General features: G+C 38.5%; 1 protein-coding gene and 1 long non-coding RNA gene across 6 annotated transcripts in view; one reads left to right on the forward strand and one right to left on the reverse strand.

Annotated features, from left to right (window-relative positions):
• Nucleotides 1–19,073, forward strand: part of LOC146593455 (uncharacterized) — a 331,583-nt gene extending 312,510 nt beyond the window's left edge. Inside the window, exons 4-5 of one of the 3 annotated variants that reach the window (XR_014896374.1) lie at nt 2,227–2,350; nt 17,743–19,073. This is a non-coding gene — a long non-coding RNA (uncharacterized LOC146593455). Of the gene's footprint in view, nt 1–2,226; nt 2,351–11,302; nt 13,934–17,742 lie in introns of those variants that run through there. The other 2 variants (XR_014896375.1, XR_014896373.1) reach the window with 2 other exon arrangements.
• Nucleotides 1–20,593, reverse strand: part of ANTXR2 (ANTXR cell adhesion molecule 2) — a 121,936-nt gene that overhangs the window by 51,483 nt on the left and 49,860 nt on the right. For all 3 annotated transcript variants that reach the window (XM_085309237.1, XM_085309238.1, XM_085309236.1), the window contains exons 11-14: nt 15,216–15,294; nt 11,466–11,561; nt 5,010–5,051; nt 3,908–4,003 (exon numbers count right to left, since the gene is read on the reverse strand). In XM_085309237.1, the coding sequence (XP_085165363.1) occupies nt 3,908–4,003; nt 5,010–5,051; nt 11,466–11,561; nt 15,216–15,294 (313 nt within the window). The remainder of the gene's footprint in view (nt 1–3,907; nt 4,004–5,009; nt 5,052–11,465; nt 11,562–15,215; nt 15,295–20,593) is intronic.

The raw sequence follows: 20,593 nt of genomic DNA on the forward strand, positions 1-20,593 counted from the left end.
ATGAGCATTCTTAGACACACTTGTAAATAKGAATGGCTGTCTCTCAGCAGCAAAAAGTCAAGAGAAATACTGAAAAATTCTAATGTGAATCACACAGGATGTATAAGCGACAGAAAATCCCGAGTGTCTTCCATTATTAGTGATGTAAAACATATCATTGCTAGTTCTGATTTACCCTAAAATACCTTAATCTGGCACTAATGAAAGTTTAGGCTTTAGCCAACCGAGATTTCTAAACACGGCATGTTTTTTGAGATTCCCAATTTAGGTAGCAATACTTCAGCAATATTTAACAAAAACTCCTTGAAGCTGTTCTGAGGTTTTGAAGTATTTCTGCAAGAAGATACATACTGGAGAGAAGGCAGATAAAGTAGTCTAAACTGCATAATATGTAAATGTCTAACGGGTAACAATGTATATTTTATCACTGCCACAAATGATGTAAAATACATACAAATAGTCAAAGGCAAAGGAAACCTGGATTATTGCTGTTGGTGAGACAAGCACATATTTTTACTTCCATAAAAAGTTTTACTGACTGTGCTGTAAGGAGAAAATACAGAAAAAACTTCCATCCAAGATGGACTGTTTGTCTTACCACAGTAATCTTACTTCTTTTGGGGACTTGAAACATTGTGCAGCAATTTGAACAAGTATGTTTGCTGTATTCTACAAACGAACAAACCTGGACAAGACTGTTACTTACTTATCCACAAAGAGCATCTAAGAGCTATAGCTGAAGCTTGAAAGTTCTTAGTATAACTAACCCGGATTATTTTCAGTGCAAGACTTTCTAAATCATGCCATCTGCTAAAATCTAGCCTGTAAGGAAGACCTGATACACCTAAAGCCAGGAAATTAAATTCTGACATTACATCTTGGGTAAATGTGTCATGCTGATGAGTCATGAAATTGTTATTGAAAAATTATTTACTGCTCTCATGGTGCTAGCCAACCATTACTGCAGGATGCCCCCAACATACTATTTTTTTTTCAGGGACCTCCACACTAGAAATGCCAGGCATAAAAAGGGAAGATCAAAATCAGAAAAATCAGAGAAGACTGATCCTCCACCTTGGGGAAAGCATTAAGAGCACCACTGCACACTGCTTGATCACAAATTGGTAGCTTTATGCCAGTTCTGTCTTACTGACTGCCAGTTCAAGCAACAGAAAAGTAAGACAGAAATACAGTCAGATGCAACAACTCTCTCACTGCAAGGGGCACAAAGTCATTTTGCTGCCCAGGAAAAAGACACTCCTGGTCCCACCTCTGCTGCCTGGAGGGAGAAGACTGCTCCCAGTCCTGCTAGGAACACTTCATAATGTGCTGGGATAACTATGCCATGGGAGGGCAGGAGGAAGCAGCCTGCTTTCTTCAACCTCRTCAGCTCCACATGCAGAATGTGTTGGTAGGGTGGATGAGGAAAACATATAGGCAAGTCACTGTCAGGCCCCTTTCAGACAAATAAAACTCCTTGGAGGAAAATCATGTCATCACCATAACCAAGTGTGTTTTACCACTGCAACCTCAGTGCAGGGAATGAGAACACCAAAGTACCACAGTACAAAGTCTGTAATACTRCACCTCATCTTGGTAAAATATAGACCATCATTTCTTAGGAAGGGGATTGATTTGAACCTGTTATTTTGAATCATACTGTTCAGCTTGCTTAGTGATTTCTTTTTCTCCTTGGGGAATCTTCTTTCTGCAATATTAGAAAGGGCTTTCATGTCCAAGTAGACCCTGCTGAGTCATTAAAATGCATCTGTATCTTTCACTGTGATCAATGGTACCTTTACAGTGTTTTTTATGAGGCTGTTAAAATGTATTTTAAACACTGTTAAAATCACTTAGAGATAGATGGTAACAGAAAAAATGACCTTCTCTTTCAGAATAAAATGGCTTCACCTAGAAGAATCTGGAATTTGTGGAGTCTGACAATACAACTTTGATATTAAAACTTAATAGCCTGTAATGGGTGGGGTCTAGTCACAGCATCATAAACCTTTAAAGCAACGCCAAAAGACAGATTGAGGAAGACGGAGGAACACCAGCTACATTATTCTGGATTGTCATGGAGGTGAGGGGTGGGGAGTAGGGGTGAAACTAGTGGAGAAGACAGGAGTGAATGAAGTTGCCCAAGAAAGAATACAGCATTCAAACTGAAGTAGGACAAGAATGATAAGAATAAGTTTACTGGCTCATTCTCACTTTTCTTCTAAGGAAACTGCCAAAAGAATCAAGCTGCCAGAAGAATGACAGAGCACAGAGTAGCAATAAAAAGTAGCCGAATGAGTGAATGACCACATGGATTGAAAACAGCAAACAAACATAAAGGACTAAACAAGTAAGTTGTTCTTTGGCCACAGCACAGAAATTGCTACATATTTATGGTCAAGTAAGGAATAACTCTCTCTGACCTGCTAACCTTCATAACTGTGTAAAAAAGTTCYTGTTTTCTCTGTCTTTTCCATACTTACTCTGCCCTGATTCACAAAAAGAGCAACATATTCTCTTAAACCCATGAAAGATATAAGGTCTAATATTGCTTAATCCAGAAGAGCTGGAAACRGACAATTAAGCCAGCAGTTTGCTCAGCCACACTATTACTACCGGACAGAGGTGAAGCTGCATATTTAGGGAGTTAGGAAGAGGAGCCCAACTCTAAAAATTGCTGAATACTCTCAGGTCCCAGAGAACGAGAGAGACCCAGCTCAACAGAACGAGGTGCCTTTCAAGAGTACAGCTCTTAAAGCACCATGTTTGTGTTGTAAACAATTTCAAATGGTTTACATCTTCAGCCTGTACAAATTCCAACTACGGATAAAAATATTTTCTAACCTAAATATTTCATGTCCTATCTTCTTTGAAGAGAAAATATTGTATTTTCACTATGTGATAAACATGCATTTTTTTCATGGGTACTGATAATATTTGTGTTCACTGGGTATCTATCTAGTCTGTCTAGTTTTCTTTTCCACTAGGCAGGATCCCATTTCCAAAATGTATTTTTTTAAACCTTGGAATCCCTTCTGGAGGCTCATGATGGCTCCTGTTAAGCATCCAGCTTTATAATTCTTTATGTTGGAAAGCATTTTTTTAGTTTGCAACTGAAAAGCTCTGCATAAAATGTTTTAATTTTTTTTTTAAAAGAAGGCTGAGGCTTTTCTAAATTAGCAATTCTGAACTGCTGAAGGAAACACATATAAACAGGACAGCCTTAAACTTGCATATGCATTCTTCTTCCACATTTGAAAAGAGCTGGTTCTTAGGCCCATATATTTACTTAAAGCTTGATCAAGATATGTCAATAAGGCTTGGACGGGTATTTTAGAGACAGTTTCCTAGATTAAAGTTAAAACACGTAGAAAACTGCTTTGCAAATTCCATAAAGGCTGACTTGACTATAAAATCTGACATAAGGACATGCCCATAAGGATGCACATTTTTCATTCTGTTTTAATTAACATGATGCTATCATGTCTCTTCAAAGACAGGCACTGTTGTCGCTGTGAGTTCCTTTGGGATCAAGCCTCTCCTTAGCRTCACCATTGTCAGCGCATTTGGCTGGCCCACAGTTGGAGGACTTATGTTTCACTGTAATTTCTTCCAAAACATTCAGAAAAGGCTCTCACTCTCTCTTTCTCATTAGCTTGATGGAAAGAGCATGCCTTCATGCATCTATTTAAAGTTCCAGTCAAATGGAGCTACTGAAAGCTGTTCTTTCATAACCAAGGTCAGAAYTATTCGATATGGTAAAAATTTTACAAGGCTTATGTCACTGGGAAAGAGGCAAACATTATACCATTGTATTTCCAGTACACTTTAAAAGTCTTTGTTTCTACCATCTGCAGCCTCAGAAATCTTGTGCTGTAGTGAATTGGCATGTCCACAGAGTACAAACCTCCATTCTTTTAATTCCTCCAACTCCTCGTCCACCGTAGTACGAAGCATCCACTGTGGGCCATTTCTTGGTAGGCAAGGGATCTTCTTCTTCTTCCTGTCCATAAATTCAGATGTGTTCACTTTAAAAAGAGATACTTTTTTTTTTTCCCACTAAGTGTCTATCTTATACATGGTTTCATTAAGAGTTCGCAAAGTTTTCCCATATTAGGTGCAAAGGACCAGATTTTTAGGTTCCCCAAGTGTTTACCGGTTTCCAGACAAAATCTAGTCATGTTTGAAAATCCTTCTACATTTTTGGATATGGGAAAACATTGGTGGCAGCCACTGTGAAAGTCCAAATAAGGATTCCAACTATATATTCTACCAATCATAATTCATTTGTCTTGTCCTTTTCCTTTCCACTAATGAAAACAAGCAAAGCTCACAGAAGGAAGAGGATTTTCAAAAGCTTTCTCTACAGAAAATATATTGCCTTCAAAGAGCCAGATTATCAGCCCTAGTCATTTGGATTCAGCAGACGGTGCTCAGCAGATCGACAGATAAAGGTTACACAGCCAATCACTGTTTCCTAAGCCAATCTTTGTCAAACTTGCTCTTGGCTGCCTCTGCTCAGTAAAGTACCTTATCATGAACTTAACTTTCAGAATAAGCTTGAATGCATTGAAGCGGTTGGCTGAATCAAGACCAAGAGGAAAAAATACTGAAGACACCAGAACATCCTCCTGTATATTATTGCCCATAAAAGGTAGAAGAATTCCCCTGTAAAGATTCTTCAGTGTCTGGAATATCAAAGCTGCGGGAAAATGTTGTATCAGGTCTTTCTATGAATCTTTAGACTATCATACAAGAAGTACCCCATCTCTCTGCTTTCACTGCAGATTGGGAAACTTAATGTTAAACTGTTTTGGTATAAAGCCCTGAAATATTTCTCTGCATAAGTTACTTGACTCATGCTGCACTGAGATGACTGAGACAGGACAGAGATTTGGACTTCGACCACCCAAAAGTCTCAGCTTAAGGCAGATTTGCAGAACACAGGGAAGCAAAGGGCAATGGTATCATGTAATGAATGTGGTCCATGGAGCACCACTATACTGTACCTCTTTTGGAGCTGGTGGAGGCGGAGGAGGATCTTTGATGACCTAAAAAAGCCAAATATACAAAAACATAAGTAACTGCAAAGACAGCATCAAAAAGCTGACAGAAAATTTTAAGTGAACTGTTTCTGAGTCCTCCACATCTGTTTGCAAACTGGCAGCCACTGTTGCCAAGTCCCTGGGGTTTTGATTATCAAGGCTTTCTGGAAATTAACACCACCCTTCTAATAGAAAATAAAATCAATTGACTGACAGACACTCTCTGGGCAGACGTGTCTGCCCCTTTGCTTCCTGACCGGATAAGATTCAGTCATTCTAAGTAATTGCCAGTGATGAAATCCTATGGAGTTAATTAGCAAGCCTGGAAGGAAAAGCAACCCAAGGTCTAAGTGAGGTCTTGTGTAATCTTGGGCCAAGATGCCTGCTTCCTTGTGCCATGMTGCTGGAGAATTTCTGGCCCAGAGACAAGTGTGAAATGCCTACTGATAGCTCAGGCTTCACCTCTARACATCCAGATCATTTTCAGAGATCTCAGGTTTCAGATAATAATTTAAATATGTAGCTCCTTGACTGTTCAGTGCAGAATGCCTGCATCAGGGAGTTATGTTCACAAGGCTTCTTGAACTGTTACTGGAGAAGGACAATTTCTGGTAGAGTAATGAACTTAAACCTTATTCCCGGCTGTAAGACTGCTTGGCTACCAACTGCAATTACGTCTTTATGTGATTTAAAAAAAAAGAAATAAGTAAGTTCTCTGTTGGATAACTGAGGTCCTGCATTTGTGCTGCAGGAAGTGCTTGTAATTTTGATTTAGGTTAGCTTAACATTTAATAAGCTACAGACTATATAAAGCACATTTAGGTCATTTAAATTTCTCCCTCCAATTTCTTCCTGTTCTCTTCCTCACATATGTATTGTGACTCCTAGGGAGTTCCCTGGATAATGACAAGAAACAACAGTAAAGAGATAGGAAGAGGAAGGCAATGACCCTCTTAAAGGATGATGATAAAAACTGAAGGCATTGTTCCACAAGACAAACACATTAGTAAAGCTAAAAAAGAAGCACTTCAGTTTTATTGTGTCATTTTTTGTGCGTATTATGTAAAAATGATGGAAAAAATACCCCATGAATATAAAACAGTCTAGTTCAGCTATGCCTACGAACCCAACTAAAACTGTCCCCCTTGACAGATACTTAAATTTCCTACTATAAGAGTAAATATCTTAATTGAAATATATTTTATTCATTCTCTATTAATTACAATACTTCCATTTACTCTTCCACTGCCTATAAATAATACGTCATTGCACAGATGCCAAGCATTATACATAAAAGAATCATCTTTTTCTGACCAATACTCAAAGAGTTTTCCTTCCTGACATTTCAAGTCACAGTAGCACCAAAAATAGTTACTGCTAATATAATATATATACTGCTATGTACTTTTAGCCCTGGATACAGGAATTACATCAAATATGACAAATAACTTATGGCACCTTGGGAAATATTTTTTAACAGCACTACAAGTTTTAAGATGTTAAATTGTTTATTAAGCTCGGAGTACTGTCAGTGGATTAGAAAATCAGTTATGGATTTTAACTAGACACTTCTTTTGTGCCAGGACCTTGCAAAAACATGTTAAAATTATTTTTCTTTAAATATTTCTGAGTATCTTTTCTTGTCACCCATCAAGAATTTTCAGAATACTTAATAGAAATCAACTATTTAATTAGTCAAGCATTCCTGAAAGCCAGGCCAGAATTACTGCCTTAATTTTACAGAAACAAAAAGAGAGAGAGATCATGGAATAGATTCTGAGAGATTCTATTTGGGTGCTGAGCAAAATCTTTAATTCTCACGAAAAACAGTTAAAAGACTRGAAGCAATAAAAGCTACTTTTAGTCTAAGGTTTGCATTACCGTATGTATTTAATTCTCATTCTTCTTTCCACTCTGCCTGTCTCCATTATCTTAAAACACATATTTTGTTGTCAAGACTATAAATGGTATGAGAAGAAGCCAAGCTTGGTTGCAGGCTTGTGTAAATACATATTTACCAATGATATCACTCCACTTTCTCCACATAGCTGTATGATTCTTATATCCTGAGCAAAGACGACTTTGGATAATAAACTTTATGATGCATGCTAAAGCTTGCTTGGGACTAATGCCTATCAGTTTTGACCGAATCAAAATTTCTACCCCAATGAATCAAGAAAAATACCACTTGACCTCACTGAGCTTCATAAGCCATAACTCAGTGGAAGTTTTTGTTTTACTGCCTTAGCAAAGCATGCAATCCCATGCCAGCTGCTAAACTCCCTGAAGTTATAGGGTAAACTTGATTTGAAGCTAACTGATACATTAATTAGCTGCTATTTCTAATAGCTTCAGAAAATGAAACTTGTTTTAAATGTGACAGTGGTGTGAGAAAATAATCTGCTTTGAGTAGCAGATATTCACCCCTGCTGACAGAAGTGGAATGTAAATGCCTGCATCCTTATGTTTCCACAGGCTCCTCACACACTCACACACTCGCTCGCTCTCTCGCTCTCTCTCTCACACACACAAAGAGTATTCTCAGTCTTGTCTGATATTTCAAGTAAAATTAGCAGAAAGCCATTTCTGAAAAAAAAAAAACAAATCAAGGAACCTATGCAGTTCTGGCAGGAAACAATGCAAATGTACCATAAATCTGCAGATACTGAAGATCATAATACAGCAAAACTAACTTTTCCTGAACTTTATTCAGATCATTTAAATACTGAAGACTCTGAATAATGCTATTGTCTTATTAACCACATATAGAGATGGATTACTCCCTAATTTTGTTTTGGTTTATTATCATCACCACCCAGAAAGGCTGCCTCTCATTTATTTAGTTGCAAAGAATGAAGACTTGAGTTTGGAGGAGAGCCGATTTCTTAAAAAAAGAAAAAAAAAGTTATTTGCTTCAGGCAACAGTCCCTTTGATCCGCTCATTAACACTTTTCAAATGTTCGAGTGATGTGGGCATTAGGAAATGTCAGCACCAGAGCCTGAAGCCAGCTTGATGCGATCATATGTTCTGATATTGAGGGAAGAGTGAAAGAACTGTCAACAGTGAGCTGCTTAAAAAAAAAAAAAGGAAGAAAAGGAAGAAAAAGGAGTCCCCTCCCCCCCAACACCCCAACCTGTAACTGTACATGGACTTCATAGCAAGGAACACTGTCAAGACTGATTCCTAGCAAGGATGAAATAAGTACCCAAACCACCCAAAGCGCACAACTCTGACAGCTTGCAGACAATAGGAATTACATATTTGTGGCTCTAGATACTCATTGCATTCTGCCTGTAACACCTTTCTCCTCTTTTTCATCTGATTCTAATCTACGTGACATTTTTTAGGCTTGAGGGCTGCTGCTTTCTTTGTCGCTCCTGTTATTTGTCCCATGAAACTGAACACTCCTGCCTCTGCCAGGCAAGCAGGCTCAGTGGAAGGGAGGAGGTGGTCCTGCCCAGCCTAGTATGCTGCCCCTCTTGTCAAGGGCAGCAGCACCAAAGCCCAAGGTTCTTAGCCAGAAGTGGTGATGACAAGTAATRTGAGCACGTCAGATGTGGAAGAGAAGAAAAAAGAATGGGAGCACAGTATAATGATCTGAGGAACCGTCCAAACAGAAAGAAAGGAAGAGTCAGTATTTGGTAATAGCATCAGTGTAAAAGTATGTGTTTTTGGAACTCAGTATTGGTGTARCCCTGAGCCCTAAAATGATCTTTTATTTTAAAGGAAATGAGATGTCCATGAGAGATGGGAAGAAACAACAGGGTGCTAACGTTCAAGGTGCTTTGGTCTTATTGCTCCTATAGAAGTCAGACTGCTTTTTAACAACAGCTCACTGATACACAGCTCAAGACTTTCCTTAAAATAGACATTTACTGACATTACCAAATACTGTACCCAGAAAAGATTTTTGGGATAAATCACCATGCCTTACAGTAAACATCAGGGAGGAAAAGACCTAAGCACAAGGTGAATCAGATTCCAAGGCCATTTTCCCACCGCTGAGTGCAGCAATTTGTGGTAATACACAAGTCAGCTCCACACAAAAGAAGCCAGAATAATTAGCCCACACAGAGTCCTGCACTGAAGTCACTGTGCATCTTCTGGCACCTAAGGTGGTGTCACTGTTCGGCCATTCCACAGTAGAGCTATTTTAGTTAATTAGGAGTTAGCTTAGGCATTCCTTCACAGCTCTGCATGATTCATTTATATATACCTGTAATGTAAACTGAGCTACATTCACTATGAGCAAGCATAGGCTGCTGCAACTAATATTTTAATGTATTATACTGGCACAGCCAGCATAAGGGCTGGAAATTAGCACTACAGAACTCTACTGTTGACTTTTCTCTTGTGTGACTCTGACATAAAAATACAGAAAGTGTCTTACTGGTTGTCATTACAAAGTCATCACTGTAAACAGAATTTCTGCTCTCAAAGGACTGAGATACTGCAATCACTTTTTAGTATAATGAAAGGAAAATGCACAGTATCTCAAGATTTACTACACCATGGGAACTGACCAGCATGGGCTTCTGAACACTGTCTAATGTGACAAGTATTTTAATTTTTCACTAGGCTGTACATGTGTAAGCCTGACTCTGAAAAAAAACACCCATTTGGCAAATGATTAAAACTGTATGGACAACTAAATATGATGTAATCTATAGAACTTCCAATCATAAAAGATTGATTCTGGGCTTGTGTAAATTAAACATGCATGGATATGTTCTGACTGACAGCGATACTCAGCTATTGACAAAAAAACAAGAGTTTTAATGAGGCAACTTGTTCTGAGAGTGATTAAGAACTAAAGGAAAATTAGGTTTCCTGATATCAGTCAACTCAAAGGTAAGTGTGTTTGTTTTTACAATAAAAAAGGAAAGCCTTAAAAGTAAGTAAGAGGCTAAAAATTAGAATGGTCTGTTTCAGAAAAGCAGCTTTTGAGAGGGGATAATATGCTCACTCTCACCAAAGTGTGAACAAATAGTAAAACATAACTCACTCAAAGTCTTGGATTTTTTTAAGAAACCTCTGGGTGTCTGCAAATAGCTCAAAGGAGACACCRAAATAAAACTTACCTTGTTCACTTAAGATTTAAATTATATTTCACCTGCATATTTTTAAAATAACTAATCCTTGCAACACAAAACATTTGCTTTTATACCAAAAAGAAGTGTGCTGAAATATTATTTCCTTTGTATCCTCCATCTCCCTACCATACTGCCTCAGATGACAGAGCTATGGAAAATGTATAGCTGTAGACATTTTCTGTCTGTAGAAAATGCAGAAACTAAGAAGTATGAAGTCTGCCTATGAATCAAAGTGAGCCAATTATTTTAAAATAAGAAAATGAGCAGCTTTCTTCTGATTGTTTTGCATTTTTCCTTTTCCATGAAAAGGTTCATGAAATAAACAATTGCTGAAGGAAAACAAGTAACAAACAACTTTCCTTGATTTCTGATGGAACTGTACTGCGGACAGTGAGCCAGAAGAGAGGCTTTATTAAAAGAGAAGAGTTAGTAGTTCTCCCTCAGAAGCCATAGACCATGAGGAAGCAAACRGGATGAAGACTTCTTGTTCTAGGCTAGCCTGGGCATAACGGACCACACCAAAGCTTTTGATTATGTGAGCTTCAGTGTGGTCAGCAGAGAAGACAGTTGCTCTGTTGCCCTGCTTTCCAYAAGCCTGAGACAAGTTTGCAAGGAATACTGTGACAGCCTGGAAGCAGTCTCCACTTCTGAAGTCCTCAGCATGTCATTGAATTGAATGGGTAATAAGCTTCACCAGTTTAAAACCTCCAACATGCAAAGAGATGGAGGGAGATTAGTGAAGCAGCATTATTTGCTGCTAGAAGGATAGAGTGTTCATTATTCAGATGAAATGAGATGTAATGTGTGCAAGATGAAAATTTAATTTTTTGCAAGGGATTAATAAGAGAATAAGGGATTTCCAACTTGAGAGCCCATAATGGACTACAAATATCAATTTTAGTGATAGTACTTTTAAAATGGTCCTTGATTTCAGGATAACATCTGTGTACCATTATGGCCAGCAACTTTCAAATAATAGAGAAAAGGCTTTTATCAAAGATTTCACAGAAATGTAACACATCTGCTCACTCAGCAGAAAGACAGGGAGCAGCACATCAGCCTGCTGATGCTGGTTCATGTGTGTGCAAGTCTCTCTGAAATCCAAAAGTACTGCTAAGAGCACATTCCACAGTGTGTAAACTGTTCTCTTCTTCTGTTTACAGTGTATCACTAATGAAAGAAAACTGCCTCAACATATGGCTTATGCCACATATAACTCTCAGACTTAACCTATTTCCCATTGTATCTGTATTTCCCAATATGGCATGAGTTATGATCATAAGTCGCATACACAGACTTTTTTCTTTTTTAATATTCTTTACTCACCACTTTGCAACAGAGGGGCCAGAACCACCACAGAAGACCGAGCGCCACCAAAAGCAACAGCACAAGAACAGCAATAAGTGCTGCTATTCCACTTGACTGTGAAGAAAGCAGAAAGACAATGATGTCAGTAATGTTGCGAACAATTCCTGTCTGGTGTTCCCACTCACCCAAAACCAGCTCCCTACTGACTGGCGCAACCAAACAAATGGTTCCCACTCATTGACTCCACTTCTTGCCAAAATGCCTCAGAAAAAAAGCTCTTTACAAAGTATCAGAAAGCGGTCTCAGCCAAATTTATATATGGTGCAGATTCAGTGACACCTGCCAGTGAAAGTCTCTTCAGTTCCACCAGTTATGCAGTAGGATGACTAGGACACATCAAAAGGTGTTAAAATTGTTAAATGAGCCGTTGTTAGAGATTACAGGATCAAACTAAAAGCTGCCTCTGGAAAGGCTATTGTCCACTCAGAGTTAGTRGCCACTGGGAGGAAAGATGTAGAAAGAGAATCTGACCAGGGCTGCAGAAGGTTGTGTGTGAAAAAAAGCACTCCACATACAGTCATGGAGCTTTCAAAGGCAGCCTGCTCCGCAGGACAAGAAATGCCAGGATACCTCTACCTAGATAATAACCAGCTGTCTGATGGGTCCAGTATCTTGGTCTGTTTGCAGTCTCTCCAGCGGTAATAAGTCTGGTTTTTTAGGCAGAAAATGCCAAGAAACCAACTGTTAGGACACAAATAGAGTCTTCTTTTACGTCTGTGGATCAGAAGCGGTCGCCTCTTCCAGCAAGGACTCACGTCCGTATGGATGAGTGGACAGGTGGAATTTTAAGGAATTTTTACTAACAGTACAGATATTCCTGTCAGGCTTTTATGCTTATGGCCCACACATGGTGGGTAAGTAATAAGCCAGACTACTAATTCACAGTGCACAGACTACACCATAGTAACTGCCTTTGGAGCATTGGCATTTGAACCTGAAGCCACCTAAGAAGTTCTTGGCGACTTCCATTGCTTCCACTGCATACCACTTTTAATGAGTAGGTGACTAGACCATTTCCCACCATCTTAAACCCACATCCTGTAGGTACTTTTCTTCTTAACCCTTTATAGACTGTGCTGCTGTTCTTGTTTAGAACAATACTGAGAGAAAAATATAACACTGGCCTCTTGAAAACAAAACTTACTCAAAATTGAGCTGAGGAAAAAGGAAAAAGGGGGGACGGGGGCATTTGGGGAATCACCAATGCTAGAGTACAGCACAAATAATTCTATCAAAGTGAGCAAAGTTGTTTTGGAGATGAACTGTTGCAAATGAAAGGAGAAGCAAAGCTTTATTCAAACTGTGTGTAGGTGACCATACATACACCAGGCAATGAAGCATACACAAGACAAGGTGCATGCCTCAATGCCATTTTCGTTTGTTTTCTCTGCAGCAATGCGTGTTTGCTGGGGGAGGCTGGAACTTGTAACTCTCATATACCAACTAGCCATCAGCTGCTCAGCCATTAGAATTAGTGGAACAATTCTAGCAGTGACCCACTTCTTGCAGTTGCCCATCTGCTACTATGGAAACTGCAGTTCTCCTCGTATTGAGCTATCTTTGCTGCAACATGTATAAAAGCCAAAAAAAAAAAAAAAAAAAAAGGATGATCACAAGATCACAGGTACTCTACTGCTTTTTCCTGTCAGTGCACATCTGTATTTACTTTATTTCCTGTTAGTTAAAACTTTCAACCACAGAGAAGCAATGGAAGAGTTCAACAGAGAGAGGAGTATTTTATTATTTTACCCAGCAATTTAGTGTCATCTGYTTTGCATCAGTGCTTTATCTACACTCTTAGCAATTTTTTAGAGGGCATGGGGACACACTTAACATATACTGGTTTCTCTGAAAAGACTAAGATAAAGAGAAAAGTAATGTACTGCTTGTCTCCAGCACCCTCCTGTAACTGTATTGTCCTGATGTTATCATACTGAGAGGCTGCATCATTAAATTTTGGTGCAAGACTGAAATGCTTACAAATTATAAAGAGGCCTTAGGCACAGAAACATGGTTTAGTGAGTTTATGTTTCTTCAGCTCTAAATTCATTTATGCTTTCTTCCTTAAACTTAAGAGCTGAGCTGAGATGTATTTGACTTCTGCAGTCACCCAGTTTTAAAGGGGATGGGAGAAAAAATACCAGTTTTTCTCTTTCAGGTTAATTACCTGTGAGTGATGAAAATGCTGTTGGAATAATAAATGCTGATGAGCAGAAGGCACTGTTCTGTATGTGTATGTGCTTGACAAGAAAGCTGCAATAAGGTCACACTTTTATATGAGACAAATTTAAAGAAAAGCTGTATCCATTTGCTGCACATTTTCAAAATCTCTATTTCTGCAGTGTTTTCATGTCTAACTGCAAGAATGTTAAATATCATAGCTATGTAATACAGAAGACAGAAGCAATAAATGGATAGCAGAAAAATGGGATCAGATATTCTGTATATTGAGTTTCCAAAGGCACTAACAGCATAATTATGGAGTTTATCCTAAGAGCTGKTTTTTTTTTCCTAAGCCTATGATAAAAATATAGAAGGATGTTCACACTACCTAACCTAGGCATAACTTTGATGCTCTAGCTTGTGCTTTAACATAGACCGTCTCCCATTAAAGGACTGACAGCCTAGACTCTTTCTTATTTAGGCGCCTAAATTAGGTATCTAAAGTTATACAGAGTTAATATTCTCCTGCAGAATTAGAATTATCTTCCATATCCAGGGTGAAGACCTGAGGCTCTGCCTACTCAGCTTCAGCCTACTCCCACAATCCTATGAAGTGGAACTGTGCTGGGATGGGACCCCCAAGTGACTGTGTCACACCTGGCTCTTCTGACATAATTCTATTTATAGTGAGCAAGTCTCTAATGTCATGGAAGCTTCCCAATATTCTCTAAGCCACAGCTGTTGTAATATATTTAGCAAAAATATAATTCAAAAGCTATAGCAAAACGTAACACCAGAACATATCAGGAACACAGAGCCACTGCTTGGATCACAGGATAGAGCCAGCTGAGCTAGCATGGGGGAGGAGACTACCAGGGCTTTCCCTCTACATACAGTTCTGCATATGGTCTAAATCAGCAGCTCCTGAAGCAGCTAGCAAAACAGATGCAGCAACAATGAAAGGAGAAACCCTTATTACAGAGCCTGTGTTGGAAAGCAAAGATAAATCTCCAAGCCTGCCACATAAGGGATGCTTTTTACATATTATGTGGAAGTCCGGGGTGATACACACATTAATACTTAACTTACGTGGAATCCTACGAAAAAAGGCATTCCTTAAATAAAAATTAAGGAATTTAATTTAATTTTTAAGAAATTAAGAAATTTCCTAAACTAAGGGAACTATTTCATGCAACCTCAGAAAGATATTCCATCTATAATCCCTCACTTCAAAACAGCTGAAACTTCCTTGTGAGTGTACTAGTTTTACAAAATGAAGTCTAAACATCTTTCAAAATCCTGAGGAAATTATTTMTAATGCATTATATATATGAGTGCATTTATATATTTAAAAAGACATATATATTCTGTATGCATCTGCACATAAGTGTAGTTTTCAGATTAGGTCGTTGTGTATATTCTGAAGAGCTAATGGGGCTTGCTGTACATTGAGGTTCTCTGCACTGTGAGGTCATGCAAGGATAAAACCATAAGAGAAACTGAATTCCAGTATTTTACATTGAATGATGTCAGCCATTTACTTACACACTCTGAAGCAGTAATTGTTAATGAGCTGGACATGAAAGATTGCCCTTCATTCAAACTCACCAAAACTTCTAGGGTTCTGGGAAAAAAAAGGAAAAAAGATCAGCAACCATAAAACAGTCAGTAAGAGCACATATATGCTATGGAGGCACATGTATTCCATTCAACGGAGGAAGCGTTCTGACGGAGGAAAAGGGGAGCCAGGGCYACTGAGCTGCACCAGACATGAAAAGTGACCTCAGGGAAATCATGAAGTTAACATGGTTACTTTGTATTAGCATTTCTAGAAAGCTCTCATGACTTAAAATTGGCTAATACAATTAGCTGTTGTGCGGTTGTACTTTGTGGCTTTCAGAAACCAATTTTTGTCATTTCAGCCCGGACTTGCTTTCCCTTGACTTATCCTGCTTAAACTGAGCTATGTTAATAATTTGCAGTCTCCTGCAGGTATTGTGTTGATTACTATTCAGAAGTATTTCTAGTCTTCTCAACAGAGAGAGATAAGTAGAGAATATCCTTTCTCTATTCCATCAAAATGAAATACTCCAAAAAGTTTAACATAAAATAAATTGAAGCTCAATTGTAAAAACAGCATTGTTATGTCTGTTACATAAACATCTCTTTAGTCATATGCAGACATTATGGATAAAAATGTCGGATAATTATAAATGGTCAGGACTTTCTATAAATAGTACATAAACACTGCATACAAATAGAATGTGGTTTACATTTTACAAATTAACCCTAGAAGAAAACAACACATGGTGAATGTTAAACAGAAGAAGACTCTTCAGCTTCTCTGGCTTGGATTCCCAAGATTCAGACAGTTTATATTATGCATAGATGTAATTAAATAAAAATATAGATATCCATGAACTAAAGTGATTAATCATTTATACTCTTCTTCTTCTATGTCATGAATTTTTATTCTGGCACAAATGCTTTAGTCAATATGGAGTTCAAAGCTATTTTAACTAATTTGGCTAATTTCTTTTTCAGTTTTAGTAAAAATGTAGTAAGTTGCTTCCACTAAACTCATTTTTAAATGATCTGTGTTATGAATAATTGATCTAAGGGAAAGAATAAGTCTAATTTACTTCTAATTATTAATGGAGTAAGTGAACCAGAACAGATAAAATAAAAAAAAATTAAATTTCATCCCGACTAACTAAAAAAACAAACTGCAACAAAACTTTTTAATGAAGAATTTTTGAAATGTGCCATTTCTTTCTTTTTTTTTTTTTTTTTTTTTAACTTCCAGTTTCTCACACTGCCAATTTAATGAGAAATCCTGCAGGATTTCTCAGCGAGCCAATCCTACTGACAAAACAATCCTATTGACTTAAGTGGGAGAGGGTATCATTCAATGCACTTTGTTGAACAGCGAAGGACTTAAGCACAAGCTGTGCTGTTGAAACACAGCCTAAATCCTGACAAGTGTCCTAAAAGAAATTTAGATGTTTAGACTGTTGAACCTTTTGGAGAGTTGCACAGCATAAATGTAACATAAAAATTTTTCTGTCCAAGTCAGTGACCTAGAGTCCAGTCAAGTCGTGGGGTCACATCCTCTTGCACTCTGCTCATACTGATGCATTAACTGTGAGTGTACAGGTTAACTGAAAACAGAATGTGACCCATAAATACAAATGAATTCATAGCACACACGAGTATTTTTGGATGGTAACTTTTTAGTTAAGTACAAATTCAAAGAGGAAAGTTTAATCTCTAAAGTGTTTTATTTCCCCCACCCTTAGCCCTGTCTTTTTAAAGTGACTCAGAGTTGTATGCCACAGGCTGCACATCAAATTTTGAAGTTTGTTACACCCAAGAAAGGGCATTCATTGTGGTTTTGTTTCCTGAACATAAAAGCTATTTAGCCCTTTTACTTTTGCAGAACTTCCCTGAGTAACAGAGGGTGTGTTCCCACTGAATGGTGCCATAATTGGGATTATGTTGTTTGACAAAGCCCAGTGGCACAGTAAAAATCCTTTATAAGTACCCTAACTTGCAAATGTAGTACACCAGCTAATTTGGATTTTTAAATTAACGTATCACAATCTGACAGACTGAGGATCCACATATACCTTTATATATCTTGTACATTGATTTTATTTCCCATAGTATTTAGCTGTGYCTAAATACATTTTACTTTTCCTCAGCTTCTTTATCATTGTTTGAAACCATTTCTACACTCTCTTGTTCAGCAAAACTCCCACTGAGTTCAAAAATAACTTTGTTTATGCACCAGTGAAGATCTGCTGGATTTGGCCCSTAGCAGCTGACTAAAGTAGCATCTGCCAGCTACTGGGGTCAAATTCACAAACTGCTTTCAGATGCTCAATTTCCTCATCGCCCTCGTTTTTAAAAATGTGAATGTGAATCCTGTATTCTTAGGAATACATTCTTCTCCTATCCAGCCAGTTCCCTTTGCTGCTTGGCGATAACTTCCTTTCTCATGACCAGTGTGTGTTCTTGTTAATCAAGGATACTTTCTRATATCATTTCACCATTTGTTAATCTTTGGCAGTTTGTTCATTCGCTCAACATGCTACTATCGGTCCCAAACATAATTGACTGAAGAGGAGGATGCCGCAGAGCTATGTTCTAGTTCCATTCACTTATTTAAATGTTTTACTGGGGATTTAGGAGAAAAACTGTGAGTAGGGATGTCTGCACTCTGTTCTCTCAAGCAGCCTTCCCAAGGCCCAGAAGAGTAGTGTGCTGCTGAAAGGGCAGGGTCACAGAGACACAACTCTGGAATTTAAACTCTTTTTCTTAGCTTCTGAACACAGCCATACTCAGGCAGCAGCCCAACGAGAAATGAACAATACCTGCCAGCACGTGTCCATTGAAAACAGATTCTCACAAGTGGCACAAGAATCTCAGTCCAGCAGACGTGCCCATGAAAAAGCTTTCCATTAACTGAATAGGAGCGGACTGCAAAGACCAAGAAGGCTGAAATGGGGACTTTCCTTCTTTTTAGGAGGTGTGACTCAGGAAGCTGCTCTTAACCTGCTCTGGGACTGAACCCTGATGCCAAGTAAGATCTAAAAACTTAATTCTCAGTCACAGTAATGCCTCTTTACAGCATTCTGGCCACACAGTTTTCCCCAGAAAAGGGCACCAGTAACAAAGGTATCTAAATGAGAATTGGGCCCAAAGCTGTAACTCCACTGACTGCAGTAAGAGCAGGATTTAAGTCTCTGGTGCCATGAGCCACGTCGCTACCGTCAAGCTTCACATTACCCCAACCTTTAGCTGTCAGATACTCTGACAAATATCCCAAGCAACAGGCTCACTGAACACATCAGCTATCAACTCAGATACAGCGCAGTAGGAACAACCAGTTTCTGTATCAACTTCCATTTTGATATACAGCTGCAGGGGTGAGCCATTTGAGATTTTTTTACAGAGTTGATCATATTCAGTTCTAGAAGCTACAGAGTGAACTCATACAGATAATTATCTCATCTTCAAAAGGATGAACCTGTCAACATACAAAATCACTTCCTTCCTGAAATTGTCATGTCTGCAGGGTATAAGAAATGCACTTTTTTCATCTCTGTATAACCCACCTGTTCAATGGGCTATGTGTACTTCAGATTTATATAAACAATCCTCCTTCAATTTGGAGTTCAAGAAATACTACTGACACAACTGTACATACAAAAATTGTGCAATTCCTACTATATTGCACTCTAGTTCTTCTATTTACTCATTCAGAAATGGCCAAGAAAACGATATATACATAAATGCGTCCATTACTTACTAGTAACAGTTCACATGTGCAAGGCTTTTAGCTTAGCATTCTGCATAACCTGTACAATATTTTGAAAATAAAATGACATTCAGAAGTGATTTCAGCTTTTGGGCATCTTCATTTCYAAATGGTGATTTTCAGTGTTAATGCTCTGTATTTTGTGAGCATCCTAGTCCTTCAGTACGGTCTCTGTAAAGCTCAAGTAAGCCAAGAGCTGAACCAGCCTATGACACCAGTTAACAGCTCTAAATCCATTACTGAGATTTCCTTCTGTAGACTGGAGGACTACAGTTTATGGGACATGAGACTGAAGTGATTTTTCATACCTTGGCATACAGGAAAGGAGCAGCACAGATTTTGGTCATATCGTTAGAAGACCGTACGTACCCTTAGTCTTGCTGATGGAAGTGATTTGAAATGCTTCAGAAATGCCTCCACAGGCATTAAAGGTTTACTTGTCACTACAACCAGGTATTCTAAGTTTGTATGGGCTGATCTTCCAGCAATTACTTATTTCTATGATTTACATGATTATGTCCATAGTATCTTAATTACTTTCCAACCACTGCAGAAAAACTGTTTCTCCYTCTCCTGAAACAAGTACAGGGAGAGAAACATGAGGTGAGAGCGTACCAGTGTCCCACCTCAGCACTGTTAGAAAGCCTACACTGGCTTGTGTGAGACCTATGTTTGAATCATCACTGCACTTGATTCAGTGTGACTCTTGATCACATGAGTGTGCACAAACAACACGGATATGCACACAAGAGCACATTTTCCTTGAACTAAAASAGACCTTTTGACACAAGCCAATTTTTGCAAATAAAGGTTAGAATGACAGTAGTTTTGTTCCAGTATAGTATGGAAACAAATAATGAACTCTTAAAAGTTGCTGCAAAAGCATCTCCTCAGGTCAGCCCCGATTCAAACCCACAAAGAATCAGGAAGTGCAAATGTTGATGTTGCTGTAGCAACCCAAGAAAACATTCTCCAGTCCCCCACTAAAAGCTCATCTCTGCTGCATGACACATTCTGTTTGGTTTATGGTGCAGATTTTTTGTATGTGCACATGGAGAAGAAAAGCAGACCCTGAGGCTAATAATCGGAGGTTCGAATAATTGAGGCACACTCACTCTGAGCACAAATATCAAAGCCTTAGGGCAGTTATACCCAGAACACAAGGAATCAGCCACCTTCTCCGTATCTAGCCTGAAAAGCATGGCTGCAGGAATGAGCCTCCAGGGAAGAGCAAGTGCAGCCCTTCACACACCGTTCCTTGAAAACCCAGCAGTGCCCAACTCCAGCTGTCTTCCAACGCGTCTCTCCAGGATTTTCTTACTTCTTACACAGCATTTAACCGGACTCAAGGAGAGGGCAAGCTTGAACTAATAAGAATATATAATTAACAACTTGTGCAGACATTTATAAACTCAGTTCCTTTTTTTAATGTAACACAGGCCTAATGTGCAATTTTCCAGTGGTCCATACTTTTAAACATGTTTTTGTAATAGGAAAAACTTTGGGCTTTTTTTTTTTTTTTTTTTTTTTTAACAGCTCACAGCCCCACAGCCCTCACTCAAAGTGGAAAGGTTTTTCCTATATTTTTGTCTGTAAAGTA

Source organism: Rhea americana, unplaced genomic scaffold (assembly GCF_003343005.1).
Source record: "Rhea americana isolate MKP2758 unplaced genomic scaffold, rheAme1 scaffold_294, whole genome shotgun sequence".
In the NCBI taxonomy this organism is placed as follows: domain Eukaryota; kingdom Metazoa; phylum Chordata; class Aves; order Rheiformes; family Rheidae; genus Rhea; species Rhea americana.